A 20,259-nucleotide genomic window follows, 5' to 3' on the forward strand; every position below is an offset into this window, starting at 1 on the left:
AAAGATGCTTATAAGTGGATAGCTCAGTGTGACAAATGTAAGATGTTTTCTAGCAAACCTTAGTTGGCTGCCTTACCACTAAAGCCAATAGTAATAGAAGGCCCCTTTAAGTAGTCGGGAATTAACTTCATTGGTCCAATTAATCTCTCCTCTTTTGGTCATCTATACACTCTAACTACTATAGACTACTTCAGCAAGTGGGTGGAAGCAAGGCCTACCAAGAGAACCACCTCTAAAGTCATCTGTAGGTTTATCAAGGAGAGCATCCTTGTGAGATTTGGTGTCCCATTAAACCTTGTCATGGATAATGCTATGTATTTTTCTTCAACATAGATTGTGGAATTATGTTATGAAAATAACATTCATCTAAGTCATTCTTCATACTACTTTCCTTAAGGGAATGGTTAGACAAAATCAAGCAATAAAAACTTAATCAACATTATGAAAAAAAATTGGTCCATGAGAATTAGAAGGATTGGTACAAGAAGTTACATGAATCTCTTTGGGTGGATAGGGTGACACCTAAAAAATCTATCAACATCTGTTGGGTGATGCAACGCACTCCCCTGACCACAGGTGGTTAATTATGTGGTGTTCCATGTTCACTAACAGTCATGGCTTTTGGTGCAACGACAAATGGGCTCTACAATTGGTATCAGAGCCTGGTTTTGGCCTGGTCATGGGTTCAAATCTCCCTGGTGCCTTCCTGACCTGCGTAAGCACCTGGTATGTGCGTCGAGGGGGAGATTTTTGGGTGATGCGATGCATTCCATTTCCCATAGGTGGTTAATTATGTGGTGTTCCATGTTCACTAATAGTCATGGCTTTTGGTGCAATGGCAAATGGGCTCTACAACATCTCCCCATTTGAACTAGTATACAAAATAAAAGCTAGTCTTCCCTTGCCATTGGAGATATCCATTTGCAAGTTGCAGCAAGTAACTAAGAACCCAGTATTTCAAGGTGGTCTGGAAAACAAATTATGTATCTCACCAAGTTGGAAGAGGAATGTGAGAAATTATTTGATCATATTGAAAAACATCAAAAGTGTGTGAAGAGCTTCTTTGACAAGAAAGCAAGGCCAAGAAAATTCATGAAAGATGATCTGGTCCTAATGTGGGATAAGTGACATGAACCTAAATGTATACATCATAAGTTTGATTCTCTTTGGAAAGGTACCTTCAAAGTTGTGCAAGTGAATCAGAATAACTTTTTCATCCTAGCCTATCCTACTGGAGAGGTTCTTCCATTGTCCTACAATGGCCAGGACCTAAAGTTCTATAAGATCCACAATTGAGAGTAGGTAACACATGCAGTTAGAGCTTAGTGTAGATAGGTTTGTGTTCCATGTTTCATTTACTACTTCTTTAGCCTAGTTTTCCTTTCTTTCATGTGCTTATCTTAGTAGTTTCCCCTTTTAAGTTTATCATTTCAGCTATGCAAAACTAGAGATACTAGGTCCCTTCTCAAGTATTTGCAATTCCTTAGTCCCCAGTCATAGCTAGTTATTGCCAAATTTTCAATCTATCTCTTTTGAGCTTCTAGTTTGATGGTATTCATTGCAATTATTTTCTATTGTTTGTTTAGAAAACCCATAGGTGGCTTTGTTCTCATCAAGCTCCCCAAGGCTCTCACTTTGTGTCTTTTCTATGTTTCCCTTTCTCCACCTCCCCTTATACCTCCTTGCAAGATTCTTGTCATCCCACTACATTAAGGACTTAGGTGATCTCGGTATACATCAAATATTTTTTGAGCATCTTCCCGATGAGAAGAGAGTCTTGCTTGCTTCTACAATTCAATTCTTACATCAAAAGGCATGTTTTCTTTGGATCTTGAACCATTCGACTAGCTATCCACCTTTGGAAAACTTCATCGAATAGGAATCTAAAGAACATAAGTACGATAGAATCTATAGATATACACCCACTCACTTTATAGTGAAAATATGAAGAGGAGAAAAGGCATAGAGCTAATAAACTCTCAAATAAAAATTTCAAAGCCAGAATTCATTTCTGTGTAAAGAGATGGAGCTTCATGTTTTTAGCTAACCATATGATGGAAATGAACTTATTCTATTATGTTCCCAAAGCTAAGAAAACACAAGGTCCATTCAAGAGATTTCATGCATTAAGTGAACCTAGGTGCAGTGTTGTAAAGAAGTTCATCCAGACCCTTGATGTGCATCACTAAGCTAATGAATCCATAGTCAACAATAGATAAAATTCCAATTCAAAGGAAAATTCTTCAAAATGCTTCTCTTTTTGGAAAATAAACATCTCAATGGTGCATTTCTATCTTTCAAAAATGTCCAAGGCTTCTTTTCTGATAGATGTGATAAGTAAATAATTCTAAAAATATAGCATAAAGAGATTCTATGGAGATGCTAGAAAGATGCTTCTAGAAAAGTCTGTCATAAAGGTGTGCTCCAAATATAAAAGAAATCAAGTGGTCAAATGATCGATACACAAAATGTATTTCATTGGATTCCCCAAGTTAGGTTGTGAAATTAAGCAAAGAATCCTTGAGTGAAAAACAAAGAAACAAGGTGCCTAATGTATCAAAGGAGTATTATTCGCGATATGATCCTGAATTAAAGAAAAAGGAAAGCTTGCAACAAGATAGGACTATGCTTTCTCCTCCACATATGAAGAATTATTGCGTAAGCCCTTGATCTAGATTCCAAAGTAAATGGGGGAGTTCCCATTAAAGTCAAAATCAGTTGAATTGATAAAGTGGCTAATCTTGCTACTAAATGAGTTTTAAGTAAATGGCATGATTACTAGATTTATGAATCTCCATTTGTGGGTTGAAGTGGAAAATTTTAACAAGTTTTTAACCATCAAATTTATTATAAATCCTACCATTATTGTTGTTGGTTATGATTTACTTCATTCGTGTGGTGCCAGCATTCAGATTTCTGCATCTATATGATCAAATTTTGTCCAAGCATAGTTCTCCAGTGTCTTAACAACTATTTATTGAGAAATTTATCCCCTTATGAAATTGTAAGTTAATGGAAATTAGAGTGGCAAGGTATGATCATCTAATTGGTCTAGAAAGTGAACTCATATAACTCATTCAAGCTCTATGATTTAGATGATCTACATAGAAGGCTCAAGTCTTAGCCAATTCACCCAATAACCTAGAAGTTGAAGGAAAGTAGATTAGTTGAAGTTGCTAGATTCGCCATGGCTATGCAATCATCAAAGATGGTAAAGGAATGTATTGAAAGGTACAATCCAAAGACAAATAAAATATTGCTACTTGATCAATCCATTCTTCTATATATAAACAAAGCATTAATGCAATCTACATTTGGCACTCCAACAAAAGAGCAATACTATGATATTGGCTTCTCTTCCTCTATGTCAATGTTTAATGAAAAGAAGACTCTGAGAAGAGAAGACTTGCAAAGAACTTGGTTCCAGACAACTCATTCCAAAAAGAGTAAAATGCCAAAGATTCTTTTTGGAACAAATTTTTAAAAAGAGACTGTGGACATCTTGGCAATATTGTTGAGATTGAAAGGAAGGGAGGAAATCTTAGTTTTCATTGAACACCACTTCTTCTTGGTGCGTGCCATATGTACCAATAAACTGCAGATCAACTAGGATGAGATCATATGTGAAGAGCTTGCTTCTTGGCTAGGTTTGGCTAAGGCATTCAAATAGTTCTATATGTCTTCATACCTAATATATGCCTTAGCCACACATCACCTTTGGTCGGGTCTTCCTAGTATCAAAGATTACGATGAAAATATGAAGGTGTATGAGTTCAATCCCTAATTACAGCTATAAAGGAGCTTCAAAGAATATGTGAAAGTTAATGATGCCTTCATAATGAGGCTGTGTCAAGAATTGCAAGGCTGCCTTGAGTGAAGGTTTTCACCTAAAGCTATTTTGACTATAAGCTAGTTTAGATTCTCTTTTATCCTATTCCTAACCTTATCCTACCTAAGGATGGGCACATTTGATAGTTTTTCCAAGGATAAGGTTATTATTGTTGAATTATATCATAAATTATTGGAAGTGAACACCTTGTGTTCCAATGTAAAGAAGGTAGCTGAGATTTCCTTCCCAATAGTGGTTTGACCTTACTCTTGTGCTTGTAGATTTGATGCCTGAAATCTAGTCAACATTTTTGAGAGAAAGATTCAACTAGTTGATTATGAGGCGATAAGGCCTTAATATGACCCAGTGAACTTTGTGAGAGATTATTTGAAGCTTTGGTATGCTCACGGACATGTTCCAGATATTAAAGACTATTAGGCTAGATGCTATGATGAGTACCAAACTAGGAAGAGGTATTGGTCTAGGCAAACAATTAATGAATTTAAAATGTATAATGACACTATTGATGTTTTTGATCTTGTAAACGATGGCTCCTACATGCATCCCTCATCCTATGAGAAAATTAAGAAGACTCCTATTGTGTCAACTCTGCCGAAAGGTGCTATTATGGACACAATGGAGGTCCTAATGTTTGACATCATCAAAAGGATAGATAAGTGGGTGGAATGAACCAGAGCAAGGAAGAAAAGAATAGGAAGTACAAGCTCTACCAAAGGAGTAGCTTCCAAAACATCTCAGTCAACTATAACTATCACAACAATTGTCGCTACCTCAACATCAGTAGGTCTAGCCTAGTCTATCAGTGGAGGAAAAGATCAACCTCCTGAGAAGAAAGTCCAAATTACTCCAACTTTTAGAGGAGGATCTGTATTAGAAATAGGAAAGGTTGGGGATAATGAGAAGATCAAAGAAAAGGGGCAAGACAAGTTAGTGGCCAAGCCTTCCTCTCCTGTGTAAGTCATCAACCTTGATGGTGATGATAATCCCCTTGATGGTCAAGAGAAATATGCATCTCAGTAGGGTGGCACTCTAGCTCTCTTAGTTACCAAAGTAACTACTTTCCCCACACTAGTAAATTTAGCCCTAAATTTTGATGTGAAAAGGTCAAAATTGTGACCAGAGTAGGTCGAGTAGATGACTAAACTTGTTGTCAGTCTTTTTTAGTCAATTTTTTAACCCAAACATTTTTGCTTCAAAATTTTGACTTCATAAAGGTGGAGTTACCAATGCAAATTTCGTCGATTTCTCTTGTCCTTATTTTCCCATTTTTGGGCATCCTTGGTCAAAATTTTGACGTAAACCCTTTGACATGCGACAACAAAATGACCAACCTGTCATCGAAATTGTGACCAACACCCCTTAATTTTCTATGTCGTTGCCATACATTCAACATCAAAGGGAAGACATGAGTGTCAAAATTGAGACCAACACTAGGTAGAAATTTAGATGATCTATGCCAATCATTGTAAAATCTTTGCTCTCATAGGAGCCTTCTAAACTACACAAAATTTGATTCTTAAGTGTAATTGCTTAGTGCATGAGACTCAGGGTATCGTGCACATTTCTACCTCGACACCATTGTTTCATTCATCACATGGTTTATTTCATAGAAAACAATGGAAGGAGGAAGAAATGTGCACGATATCCTTACTCTCCATGAAGCAATTATGCTTTACAATCAAATTTTGTGCAGTTTAAAAGGCTCCTATGAGAGCAAAGCCTTTGCACTAATTGGCACATCCCGTCTAAATTTTGGTTCTTGAGACACCATTTCTTGTAAAGATTGCAGGGAAAAATAAAATTAGGAAAGAATCATTTATCAGGAATGAAAGCCAATAACACTAACTAATCTTTATTTTTCAAATAGATAAACATGACAAAAAAACTTACAGTCCCAATCACATTATCATAAGAGAACATATATAACTATAACTATAACTATGTCTAAAACCAACATAATTTACAAATATGCACAATTCAAATATTATCCCTTGATGTTTTATTTAATGCAAAGTTTTAAGTCAACTATGTTATTTCCCTGGATGTAATACCAAACTATCATTAGGCTAAAGACTGTAGCAAGATTTACAAATGCAAGGAGAACTACCCAACCAAAGTAGAAAGTGACATGAAAAGTTAACAATCTATAAATTGACACCTCTAGATGAAATATTTCTAGCAATTGAAATGTATGTTATGGAAACAAAAATTACCTTAAAATTGACACCTCACTAGTTGTAGTTCATTTGCATCCATAACGGCTTCACAAAAGTTGAAAGCTTACGATTTGTCAAGAACACAAAAGGCACTCATAGTTCAACTGCATCAATAAAAGTAAAGTAGTTTAGTTGCATGGTGAGGGCAAGAGACTATCAATATCAATTGTGGAGTTGCAGATAGGTAAGTGATAAACATAAAAAGGTAGATAAATCTATTTAGGCAGTACCAAAGTAAATCAAAGTTTCAGCTTGCTGTGACACCTAAATAGAACAAGCAGTTTGATTACAAGTTCTAAACTATTGGCATCAATCTTTCAGAATCAAATCGATCACCAAGGTTTTTGCACAAAAAGGTCTACTATTGTTTTTTATAAGAATCAAGGACCATGTCATGAAAGAGTTCATAGAAGTCTGATTATTTTATGAATATTGCATTCCTATTGTGATATATAACATAATTTTTTGAGTTTAGACCTTTATCAGACAAGAAAGACCATCTACACATTAACTCATTTATCCTGACATCAAACCAAATGCTACAACATTTCAAAGATAGTAATATAGACAAACAATTTAAGAAAAGGGTTTGTCTATACTTAGCACACATTATGGAATGGTCAATGTACTAGTTCAATATATCCATGAATATGAAGTTTCAACATATATCATGGTTCAATAATTTATACTAATATAGTCAAACATAGTATATGAAATCCCAATATGTTTAATGAATCATTGGAATCACATATCTAGTATAACAAGGAATATAAGGATTCCTCAACAATAATTACTCTTTGATATAACATTTCTTACAACAATTTCACCTTTAGCAAAACTAATTTAGTTATTAAGTACATAGACTCAACATAACTCTAAATCAATCATATTACAAACTCTTACCAAACATAAGAATAAATGAAGTGCATTAGATTATATGCTTACACTATGTTCTACCAAGCATATTGTTAAACCAATGCCAAAAAAAAGATTTGTAATGGTTCAGAGAAGTATTAAAGTGCAGATGTTACTATTCTACATAGGCCCACATACCCAAGTTTAGAAGAGTAAAGATGAAATTAGTAAATTTAGCCCTTGTGTTGGTCTCTGAGTCTTGTAACAATACATTCATGTAACTAGATCGAACTTAAGTTGTACTATGACACCTATCAACACTTTTAAAATCAACCATTACATTTCCTAGTTGCTTCATCCACTACCTCTAAAAACTATGTATTCATCTTGTCCCTACGAGTTCATGGATTTAATTTACCATTCTTTTAAACTTCACATTATCCAACTAGATATCTTGTTAGTTTGAGGAAGGCAACATCCTTGTTACTATATCATTGTTATGATGTTTTTTGCAGTCAACAATCTTGTGGGTTTAGTATTTATTGATTCATATTTCTTTAAAAGGTACTCACATTTACCAGGATTTGTTCAACCTTCAAATCCTTACTTCCATGTGCAAACAAGTAGTCGATATGTTCAAAGAAGTAGTCGATATGTCTAAATTTTCCCAAATATAAATAAATGTAGCATGGTGCAGGGATTGGATTATTGTTTCTTATTGTGTCCAAAGCTCAGTTGGCTATAGTGTATTCGTCTGACCCATATGTTGTCACATGCCTCAGTAAATTATCATTGTTTCTTCTTTTTAAATTTTTACCTCCCCCCCCCCCCCCCACCATCCCCCCTCCTATTTGATGACTTCTTCTGTATATGTGTGCAAAGGGATAAGGAAGTCGAGCCTTTCTTATCTTTTATTTACTAATTCTGTTTAATAAATATATAATATTGGTATTTTGTTAAAATTGATAAACATGAAATAACAGCTTGTAAAATGTGCATATTAGAACCAATGATTTGAGTATTTGGGGAAATTACTTCAAGGTTTCCATGTAATTGACTACCATATTTCTTCCTTGAATTGATGAATATAATCAATTTCTTAAATAGATTCTTTAAGTTCCAATTAGTGTTGAACCCTTGGTTACTCATGGCTATCATGATTTTTGAGTTTCCATCCAAAATCTATTTCTACACTACATTATTGAAAGCTAATCTCATCCTAATTGCTAAATCTTTTCCTTCTGCTACAATTTTTTTGTATTTCTAGTGAAGAAGGTTCAAACACTAGGAATTCACCTAAGTGATTCTACAACATACACCCATCGCAAAGGTGCTTGGATTCCCATTATAAGGTCCATTAAGAATTTTCTTTAGCCTCACCCGTTAGAGGAGAATTCCCTTCGATGCCTTTCTTGGGTTCTTACATTTCATTGATGTCAAATCTACTTAACTTATAACTGCTTTATTAAAATTTAACACTATATTATCATATTTCATTTTTTAAAATAATGTAAAGTTAGAATTTTTTTAGGATCATAAGCACTAACAAACCTCCTTGGTGTAGACACCTAAATCCTTTAGAAAATAAAGTATTTTTATTTTCTTAAAAAGTCCCTAATGACATCATCATTTATTTATTAATTAATTATTTAATTAATTTATTTATTTTTATGCCATTAAATCCCATTATCTTAATTAAAAATATTTAATTAAGGAATCCCTCCCAAAAATGTTTAAATCTTATTTAAACATTATTTCCTTATTTATTAATTATTTAATTAATAAATTGACCAAAAATCCCAAAATAAATAATTTATTTATTTTTTGCCCAAAACTTGGCCAATTTCCTTAAGACCACTAACCTCTTCCAAAATCTTCTAATCCTTCTTTAATTTCAATTAAAGGCTAATCCCATCATTTCCTACCCCTAATCCCAACTCAAAATATTTAATTAAGATTAAATATTAATCCTCATGTTTAAAAATATTTTAATAAATATCTCCTCAACCCAAACCCTTGAAATAAATAAAACTTTATTTATTTCCTAAAAAGTTTATTTATCCTCATCCTAGGAAGTTCTAGACTCGTCTAGAAAGTCTTCATCCTCATCCAAAGCCTAGACTCTTCTAGAAGATGTCAATCCTTATCTTTGACCCTAATCCTAATCCCCCCCCCTAACCTTGTCACATTCCCTAAACATGGGTTAAGACTTGCTAACCCAAGCCAAAGTCAACAAATATCTCCTCCTTCACCCACCTTCATTAAATGCCATCCACTTGCCCATCTCTAAGAAGCCTAATCTAATCTTAACCCAAGCCTAATCCAAGCCTTAATCATTTGCACATTCCTAATTCAAGCTTAAGACTTTCTTAATCCAACCCAAGTCAAAATATCTCAACTCTCTCACAAATATCCCAACCATAAAACTTTATGAAGCCTACAAAGCCATAAACGACTCTTACAAGTTCATTCATTGCTCTTACAAGCCATTATGAGGGTCTTTATGAGCTTTGAGCCTCCTTTGTTGACCCCTCAACCCCTCTTGCTGTAACCAATAACCCTATGACATGTGTCACTCCTTGATTGGCTATAAAGAAGCACAATCCATGTGCTCTCTTCTCATTCAATCTAAACCTTCCATAAGCTTTCTCCCATCCTTGCATCCTAGCCCTTGATCCCTCAAGCCCTTTGCCTATTTAAGGAATCCTCTCCCAAGCCATTTTAACACAATCACCCATATTAACAAAGTAATGCCATTTTGATCATGAAGTAAAGCCATAATGCCATTTTTGAGAAGCCATTTTACATCAAATCCATTCACCCAAGCCAAAATCCATCAAGAACACCATTGCAGCCTTTGGAGAATCGAGCATACATCTTATCTAATTAGACAAAGCTACTCAACAAGAGAGCTTCTCATTGAGAGAGCTCATTAATGGCTCATATTCTCAATTGAGAGCTCATCTTAGTCTATCTTGAAGTTACATTTATTTAGTTTTATGAATACTTTTGATTTGATATTTAGTGTTCTTTGCATTACTAATCCTCGTATACACTTGGTACAGAATTATACTTTGATACACAATTGTTCCTTAATTTTGTAAACTTAATCTTGACTCTCTTTAAGTGGTTTGTAAAAATATATGTTTTTTGAACATCAATTGGACCATACAATGGCATATGGTTCCTTCTCATGTTTTATAATGAATAGCATCTCTACTTCCTCTATGCATTCTTGAATTAGTTAAAGGCTAAAGCTAATGTTTGTACATGTTTTAATGAATTTTACATATTTATTGGCTTGCCAGGCATACATGTATTCAGGTGTAAGTTACTGCAAGTGAGACATCAATTTGGTGTATGGGAGCCTCTTATGCAAGCATCTCACATTTTATAATAAAATAGCATGTTGATTTCCTCTATGCATTCTTGAATTAGTTGAAGGCTAAAGCTTAAGTTTGCACTTGTTTTAATGCATTTTACATATTTATTGGCCTACCATGTATGCTTGTATTTAGGTGTATATTGCTATGTGTGTATATAATGCTAAAATTTGAAAGATGTTATATATTCTATTGTATTTACTATTTTACCAATCATTTACATAGGCATGGTCTTAGGGGTGAAGTCTCTATAGATTCCAAGATAGACCTCAATTACTTTAAGGAGTCACATAATCATGGTATCTACAATTATTTGTCCCATTGGGTCTATCCACTACATGCCAAGAAGGGTTGTAAATGTTGGAGTTGATGAAATCCAACTCCAAAGATGCCCAAGATCACCTGCATGTGAAAACTTGTCAAAGAGAAGTCAAGGGGAGAAGAGCATGAAGAAAGAAAAAAACCCTAAACGGACATGAGAGAGAAAATATGCAAACACAAGAGAAAATGTATTTACAATATGCCTTGATGATGAAAATACAAAGAGGGAGCCTGAATATAAAGAGCTCTAGGAATCTCCTAGAACAAGCTAGAAGATGCTAGGAGATAAGTGCGACAACTAAGCATACATCCACATTAGGTGGAAAGTCCTCGAATAATGTGAGAGGATAAGTATGACTTAGGAGAGAAAAAACTCCCATATTGTCAACAACTTATAACGAACTCCTAGGCTACAACTAATTAATGAATGCATTTATCTAAGTAAGCTTAAGTAAATAGAATAAATAATTAGTAAATTAATTATTTACTCTAATAGTAAACACAAGGACTAGGAAGTATTCAAAACGAACATTATCTTCCCAAAATTCTATAGGTTCTACAATAGCAAATAAGTAAATATCTTTCAAATCAATTTCAAATAATTTCACTTTTTATCAGAAAGAGATATATTCCAACAGAAGACATGGCTCACTATTACACATAATTTCAGCATTAGTTGGGAATGAAGTGACATTTGAGGAGCCAAATATTGATGCTCTTGGACAAAGTGGAGATTTAGATAAGCCATCATAAGGAAATAAATCAAATGTGTTTGGCTCATTATCAGAAACTGAATCACTTGCTGTTGAAGATCCTTCCAGTTTAGGATAGTCAGTACCCACTAGAAATATTAGCAGGAATGGGAATCCAAGAGTGCTAAATGAAGATTTAGTTCCTGGTGCAACTTTTATAGGGATAGTGAGAAGAATATGGTCATTTGGCACTTTTGTTGATTTTGGAGCTCTCATGGATGGGCTAGTACATGTATCCAAGCTTAGTGATAGCTTTGTGCACTCAAGGTCATCATGAGGCATTCCACAAGGACCCTGCACTACACCACCTTCCTAGAGAATTCATGAGTAAGATAACAAGGTTTTAGAATGTTAGGAATATTATGAATCTAGACACTAAGTATAAATCTACACATAATGTTCACACTATTCTTATTTAAGAATCTAGACACTGAATATTTATCTAAGAATAGTATCCTAAAACACTATTGAAGATAATAAGGTTTTAGGTTGTGTCTAGACACTGAGTATGAATCTACACATAATGTTCACCTTTCTCTTTCTCGTTCATAATCAAAACACTCAATCTTAAATATCAATTCATAACACAATGTATAACTCTTTAAAGTTGTTATTCAATTTTATAAAAGATATTTCTTGTAAATTGAACATAATTCATATTATACATATAAACTAAGAAAAGAAATAAGAAGTAATCTAATTGACTTTACCAAAAAAACCTAATTCTATACAAATAAAAGAAAATTCTTAACAACTTTAAAAATAGAATAAAATATACTAGAAAAAAGAATTATGTCAAATTAAGACTTAACTATTAGAAATGGTTATTATGTCTGATGTTGATGGCATTCCTTCACCCATTTCATTCTCTATCCAAAATCTGCCCAAGAAGAAAAATTATTCAAACAATATGGAAATCAATTCATAAAATGTACTACAATTAGTCAGAAAAAATATCTCCCAATTACCTATAGACATCATCTAGAACCTCTTTTATCTTATGTTTGAAATGTCTTTCTATACCCAAGCTCTCCAAATGATTTACCATTGAGAGGCCAATAATCAAATTGATAGGATAAGCACCAAGCACTGCACCAACAAACAAATGTCTCTTACATTTACATGATCATTATAAAAATATCATCGAACTATATAATAAAATATTTAAAGACCAACCTATATCATAAGCAGAAAGAGATGAATATATTCTCTTAATTTCCAAGAACAACATATTTATCCTTGTAATATTATCATCTATGCACATCGAACCAAATGATTTGTTCTCTATGTTCTCTTTCTCAACCTGCCATATAACGAGATGAGTGCCTATCAAAGAACAACATATATAGTTAAATGTAAAGAGTATAGTAGGTAATATAGTTAAATACATTGGAGAAATTTTCAACACTCATAGATTTTACTTTCTGATGTGTTCTTGTATTGAACTTCTTTCTTCCATTGAAGTTGAAATTAGAGGCCCCTAGATTAAAGATATTATTACAAATCAGTTCAAGAAAACTCAATGATAAAATTGATTATGAAATGAATATATGAATGAGTATAAAATTGTAGATTGTGCACTAATTGTACCCCTTCCAAACTGTAAATAAATTGGACTATGAGTATGGAAAACACAAATGCTTAACCACAAAATTGTTGTAGTATTCAACTATGTTCTTCATTAGCCTATAAAAGCTAACTAAGGTTGCAACGTTTATAATGAATATAGAAAAAAATATAAATTAAAACAAGTAGGAATGCTTTAAAATTTATCTAAAGAAGACATTGGCATGATATAACCTATAGATCTTATCAAGACATGGTATTTTGTATCTCTGGACTGCCCTTGAAGATTCGAAGATGACAGCTTAGGAATTGCATAGTTGGCAGTGGTCATCTAGAGGTAATTAAAATCAATGTAGAATAAGCCACCATGTACTCATGTTATGCTTTAGATGTCTATGGAAAGAATAATAAGTACAACACATGAAACTTACAAGCCTGAATCTTTTCAAGCTTATTATGATGGCATGTTGAGATCATTAATTCTTCATCCCGAGGTCATTAAAATCAATGTAGAATAAGCCACCGTGTACTCATGTTATGTTTTAGATGTCTATGGAAAGAATAATAAGTACAACACATGAAACTTACAAGTCTAAATCTTTTCAAGCTTATTATGATGACATGTTGAGATCAATTGATGTCAAAGTACCGGTGATGAGATATTTGGTGGACAATTGGAGAATGAAAGTCTATCCAGAAGCTCATTTCATAAGTTGAACTATATAAACATTAGAGAATTATAACCTTTCTACTAAAAAATAGCAGCTTTTGAAGCTTGAACTATATGCTGTCAGTTTTTGCCACCTAAGAGGTAGAGATGTACCTAACACAAGCCATAAAACACAAAGTAGAAAACCAAGGGGCAAGAATTTCACTTGTTATATACTTTAAGTCTGTTGTTGGATTTTATACAAATTTGACTTGATGCTAATTCCCTCTTTGGATGTTGGTCACTACTCTTTGAACAAGTTCTTATGCTGATTGGATCAATGTATATGCTTCATTTGGAATGATTGCTTGATAATTTTTATGGCTTCAACTATCATGGTCTTCTTTCCTTTATATCTTGATGTCTCAATGAAAAGAGACAACCGTAGGTAAGTTACTACCCTTTTAGCAATGGTTATATTCGTTCACTAATAAAAAAACATAAAGGAATCAAGACTTATCACCTAAACATACTTCCATATGCTTTTAGCACTCTAGGGTAGAAAATAACAAATGTAGCACACACCAGTAGAAAGAAAAGGATATAAATGGGTCATATATTCTTAGTACTTGCTTCTAATTTAGCAAATAGAAATAGAAATATCAATCAAATTCTCTCTTACTCCTTCCATGTGGCAATTTAAAATAAAGACATTGATTACATTCTTCTAACTTATTGACAATTAAAAATGAAGAATAGATCATATACTTCTATTTCTTTATTTTCTCTCATTTGTGAATCTAAAATAAAATAATAGATATAGAATATGTTATTGATTTAAATGTAGAATGAAATCGTTCTAAGTATGCATTTCTACCACATGCAAATAATGTTGAGATACAGACCTGTGCAATCCAATCTTCCAAGGAATAGACAACACCACTTATCACCATCTTTGCCAAAACATGATTTCTCATAAAGTGATGTTAAAATAGCTACTAAAATGGTCATAAATTATGTTGTTATAGTAAAAGAATACTTTAACTTAAGAAAAAAACTACACAATATTAAAACATGACATCGTGCTTTAAAAACTAAAAAGGTACCTGTAACGAAGAACTTCATTTGGACTTGCTAATTGGTTGTCACTATTAACTATAAGCTTATCTTTAAAGTTTGAGCTTCACTTGGTTTTGAGAATAGTTTAATATTCTCTACTAAATAGGGCCAACCACGTGAAGCTAGAAGCTCATTTGCCCCCCCCTCCCAACAACATCACTCTAAATTCCCCATTAACATTTAATAACATTCATTCATTCATCCATTTTTGAAATATAACATTCAATCATTATAATCACATGATGACATTCATTAACACATAAAATTCATTAACACACAACATTCATGAATAATTCATTAACACACAACATTCAAGAGTAAGTCATTCATGAATAATTCATTAACACCCAACATTAATGAATAATATTCGTTAACAATATTCATTAACACAATATCCATTAACAATATTCAAGAGTAAGTCATTCATGAATAATCACTTATTTTTGGCTTTCTTGCTAATTTTTTTTTCCATAAAATTTCTAAGAGGAATATCAATGTCTTCATCATCTCCCTCCTCTATTGGTTCTAACGCATGTCTCCTCCTCATCCATTCAGGAACATCATGAGGCCGCTGCACCAAAGGGGGGTTCGCTACACTAACAAGTACTTCATGAGTTAAATTCAAACCATTTTATATTAGTGAATTACAAGTTTTTATTTAATTAAAAGAACTATAAATCAAAAAATTAATTTAAAAGAACAAAACATAGATTTTCTTTACTTGAATGTGCAACATGATCTACCTACTAATCAGTCTAAACATCCTCTAGCACTCGTTCAACATGACATGATTCTATATCCTCTAAAATAAACATCAAAAGGTTAGACCAAGTTCAATTAAAGATGTTAAATTGTATTAATAATTACATAATTATTTTTAAATACCAAATGAGCACCTCCATGGATAGTACGATGCACATCAAGGGCTTCATGATGCTGCATATGATCTGCGTCATGATTAACAGGCTGCATTGCAATGTCATGCACATTATTATCAAATAGATTCTTGCTCAAGTATTCAATTTCTATATATTTTTTGGCATATTTACCTGTGCACATGATGTAGTAGATTGTTCGGTTGGGGCAATGGAAGTTTGCTGTAGACGTTCAACCACGGTTGCATAACCTTGCTTGAAGGCAATTTTTTTGTGTTCTTCCATGGCCTCTAGATTAAAATCAGTGCCCTACATTTTTTTATTAATTAACAAAATTATTTGCATTTTATAAATAATTTTTCTCTACAATTCATTTACTGCTACTTACAACTTATGCTTTGATTTTTGAATATCACCCAGAGCCAAGTCTGTGCTGCCCAACCTTTTCTAGCTTGGCCTTTGTTGCCTTTGATGTGTCCTGCAACCTATGAAAAGTTTGAAATATGTTAGATGATATAGATATAAAGATAAGTACTAATTAGTGGATTATTACATTAATGTACTAGTAGTTAATACTATTGCATACCTTTTTAGATTTGCTAGTGTACTTTCTTTTTGACCTTCCCCTTTCTCCTTTGCTTCCAAAATGAACTCATTCCACTCCCTCACTGAAACAAAGGGAGGATGCTCGTACTTTAGGTTTAGGACAAGACTCTTTCTATATGAGTCCCTCATAACCTTAAGATGTTTGCAAGCTTTCTGTAACAATTTCTTATGATAAAAAATATTACTACCAAACTCATGCTCTATATCTTTGATGAGCTCATCTTTTAATTTTTGATCTTGGAAGTTCCACCTTTTAAGAAAAAACACAAAATTGTTAGATATAGCTAGTATAAGAAAAGACTTGAATGAAAGAAAAATGTTGCACCAATTAATGATATGAAAAAAAATAGTGGGATAAAATTAGTTTAGTTATGATGTTCCACCTTGTACGTATGGTGGGCGCGAATCTTCGCAGCGTGAGGTCATAAAGTCTCCTATAAAATGTATCATTTCCTGCAAAAAATGTCATGGGATAATTAATAGTAAGAATCATTAAAATGAATCATGCGAAGAATACTTTTCATAGTGAATAACATTATATTAAATATTCCACTCCACTCAAACTATTATTTTATGCAAAAAACTAAGTATACATTAGAAAGGAATTGACTTGTACCATAGCAAGCTATAGAATCTAAATTGAAAACCATTTTTTCCCCTTTATAGTATACAATTGTGTAGTTGCCGATGTCAAAATCTATCAGTCAAACTAGTCAAACTCTACGAGGGTTCTGTTGCTGATGTCAAAATTCAGCCAAATTCGGCTTGTGAATTCTCCTTAGCAAACCCACATTCTAAATGCAGGACCTTTGCCATATTTGGACTAGGTCACACTGGACCTAGAATCTAGACTTCCAGGGAAGAATCTAGCAGTGTAGCTTTTTAATGAACATATGCAGGAATAAGTAATATGGTTCATTATTTAGTTTTACACATGCTTTTTAAAAGTTTTTGTCAAATTAATTTGCCAAATTTTTCCAAAGATTTTACAAAGTCTCAAGTTTGTTAAAAAATGGGTCCGTAGAGTAATTTGTCTAGTCTAAGTTTTCAAAGTATGATTGAAAATTTTAAAAAACATTAAGGATGTAGAAAAAGTTATTGCAATAACCAACATCAGACATAGCCCAACAAACATTTTCTTTCAATCATTTCCATTACATACACAACATACCAAACTTAAAAATGTACTGTGACTATATTAATCAGTATACCTTGAAAAAAATATAGCTCATAATACATATAACTTGCCATGACCTTCATTTTTTGTCATTCTTAATTGATGTTGTCACTTATCATACCTGGGATATTATGGAAAACAAATATTGCTAAAATAGACAGTGAAGCTGAAAGTGAGCACTCTAAAACTCTAACAAGCAATAGCAATGATGTTGGAAATCATTGAAAATAGAATATTGAATATGAAAGAAGACTCCCACTTTTGGTTCTCTATAGAAAAATTGGTTAGTATCTTCTAGTGTTAAAGCATGATATTGCAATGTACCGAATGGCACATCTCAATGGTACACACACTTCTACTATTTAGATCATACAGTACCAGTAGAAATATTTAGATCAAATTTGGAACTCACATATCCAGTTCAAAAACATTAAGTTCAAAAACATTAAAATGCAAAATAGACTTGTAGAGGGTTGTGCCCTAGCATAATAGACTTGTTAAATATCAATAGAGGAAATCATGAACTATAAATTACAAGTGATATAAATGTACATGTTTCTTTTGGTCTCCAATCAATGTACCTACAATATTACCATTTGAGCAATCCAAATTAAAACCACCACAGGTACTGAATCAAATACTTCATAGCTCAAAATGAATTACTAAACTAGAGAATTATTGGTATAGATAAAAGGTCATTGATAATTTAGATGATCCTACCAAACCCCTAATAAAAAGGAATTCTAGAATAATTAAACAACTTGCACAATATGACATACTAAAGAAGGTCATGAGGCATCACTCCACATGAAAAGCCCTTGCATTCACCACTTCCTATCATGTTTATGTCTTGAAAGAAAATCCTTATTAAAATATAGAAAATAATTATTTAATGTACATGGAATCTTAGGACATTTTAAAGGCATTGATTCATCATTGTTAATCAACAACAATGTTTGCATAGCTCCCATGCTAGAAATATGGGTAGCTCTAGGAAATGATGGTGAATTATCACCAATACATGCACTATGATTTGCATCTGGCAACATAGGAGAGGGCGCATCTCCTACCACAAAAAAAAATCCACTATGTGATGCACCCAAGATTAAAGTACAAATTATCAACTCATAATTAACACAAAACTAAATATAGCAAAAGAAGGATTTACCAACTAGACGTCCCCTTGTTGCTAACATTGTAGTCGACAATCTCCTATGGGCATTCATCAACCTCATAGGAGTCTCCTGCACTAGATGACCTAAACAATACATTTTTTTATATTAGATAAACAGGTTTTACAAAGATCTTGAAACCCAAGTTGAAACAAGAAAAAAGGTTGAAAATAAGCAATTAAAGCCCAAACAAAGGACAAAGGCCAAAAAAAAGGCCAGTACATCAGATCACCAAAAAAAAGGTGACCAAAGTGGCATCACGACAACCACCAACACAAGTTTTTCCTAGGCTCTTGAAACCAAAAGAATAAAGGGAAAGAAATCCCCAACCATGATGCACAACAAAGATCAATAGGCCAAAAGCCAGGGGGCAAAAAAGAACAACAGATCAGAAAAAATCATGCATTGCCTTTAGATCCCTTCTTATGAGACCGTAATGCCATATCAAAAGAGGCAGAGGATGGCCTCATATTTTTAGCTTTTACTATGGTCCATCCATCCTCCACCAAATCCGCTACCTTCTGCCAATGTAAATTAGCAGCACCAAAACTGCCAAAAATCCCTGAGACTAGGGAAGAGGCCTCAATAGGAATAATTGTATCCAGAGAAGAAGATATAGGAAGGGACACCCCAGATGAAACAAAAGAGGAGGGCATGACCAAATTACGATTAATAGAGGTCCTTCCAACCTCCACTGAACCAGCAGCCAACTGGCACTGAGAAACAAAAAGGCCACAACTAGACCCTGGAACCCCTGAAGCCAGGGGAAAAATTGCCACAGAGGAATTTATAGTAGGAATAGGAGAAGGAATATCTACCTGAGAAGGAGCCAGAGAGGTGGCTGCCCCTAAGGCACCAAAAGACAAATTAGCTGCAACCACAGAAGGATCCGAAGGAGGATCCTCCTTCAAAGCACCAGAAGATGGGACAACAATAACTAAAGACTGATTTGCTACCATTAAAGGTACCAAAGGATGATCCTTAGCCAAAGAACTGAGAATAGTAGAAGAGACCTCCACCAAAATATCTTGAAGAGAGTCATCTTCCCATGAAGAGAGGACCTTGTGGACCATGTAGTGATCTTTAGAGGCCCCTTTCCACCAAGAAGGGGGCAGCTTCAGCCCAGATTTACCTACGGAGCAGCCAAAAGCTAGGTGACCAGTCTTGTGGCACTTCCTACTATGGAAGGGGATACCCTCATAGTCAAGAAGGATATCCCATGACCCTAAAGAAGAAGCTACAGAAATCATGTCTAGAAGTCCCTTGGAAACATCGATCTCAACTAGTATGGAAGCATACATAGTGTGAAAAACATTGGAAGAAACCTTATCAATGTAGCCGAAAGCACCAAGGGAACTCCCCACCTCCTCCAAAAAAGAATCTACCTAAAGGTGAAGGGGGAGATTCAACAACCTAACCCAAACAGGGAACGTATTAAGAGATTTATTCAATGGGTTGAAATCTTTATGCCAAGGTTTAGCCATCAAGGGATACTTCAATTTCCAGTAGAAGACATGGTGAAGGATGGCAACCCTATCAGCAACAGATTCAAATTTGACAATGAACAAACCCCTAGGAAAAGGGTAGATATGGGTTGTCTCTAAAATTAAGGGGTCCCATTTACAAAAAATCTAGGCATGCAAATCTGACAAAGAAGACCAAAAACCCTTAAAGAAAAAGATAGCAGCATTGGCTGAGAAGTTAGCCAAATAGCTAGA

At 33.8% G+C, this 20,259-nt stretch overlaps 1 protein-coding gene across 1 annotated transcript in view; it reads right to left on the reverse strand.

Moving 5' to 3' along the window:
- LOC149550684 (uncharacterized) overlaps positions 1-19,842 on the reverse strand; it is a 139,265-nt gene extending 119,423 nt beyond the window's left edge. Inside the window, exon 1 of the mRNA XM_089789568.1 lies at positions 18,974-19,842. Within this exon, the coding sequence (XP_089645694.1) occupies positions 18,974-19,842 (869 nt within the window). The remainder of the gene's footprint in view (positions 1-18,973) is intronic.
- Positions 19,843-20,259: the final 417 nt, after the last annotated feature.

This window comes from Cupressus sempervirens, chromosome 6, assembly GCF_028749045.1.
Source record: "Cupressus sempervirens isolate cs-2001-9-10 chromosome 6, ASM2874904v1, whole genome shotgun sequence".
Taxonomy (NCBI): Eukaryota; Viridiplantae; Streptophyta; class Pinopsida; order Cupressales; family Cupressaceae; genus Cupressus; species Cupressus sempervirens.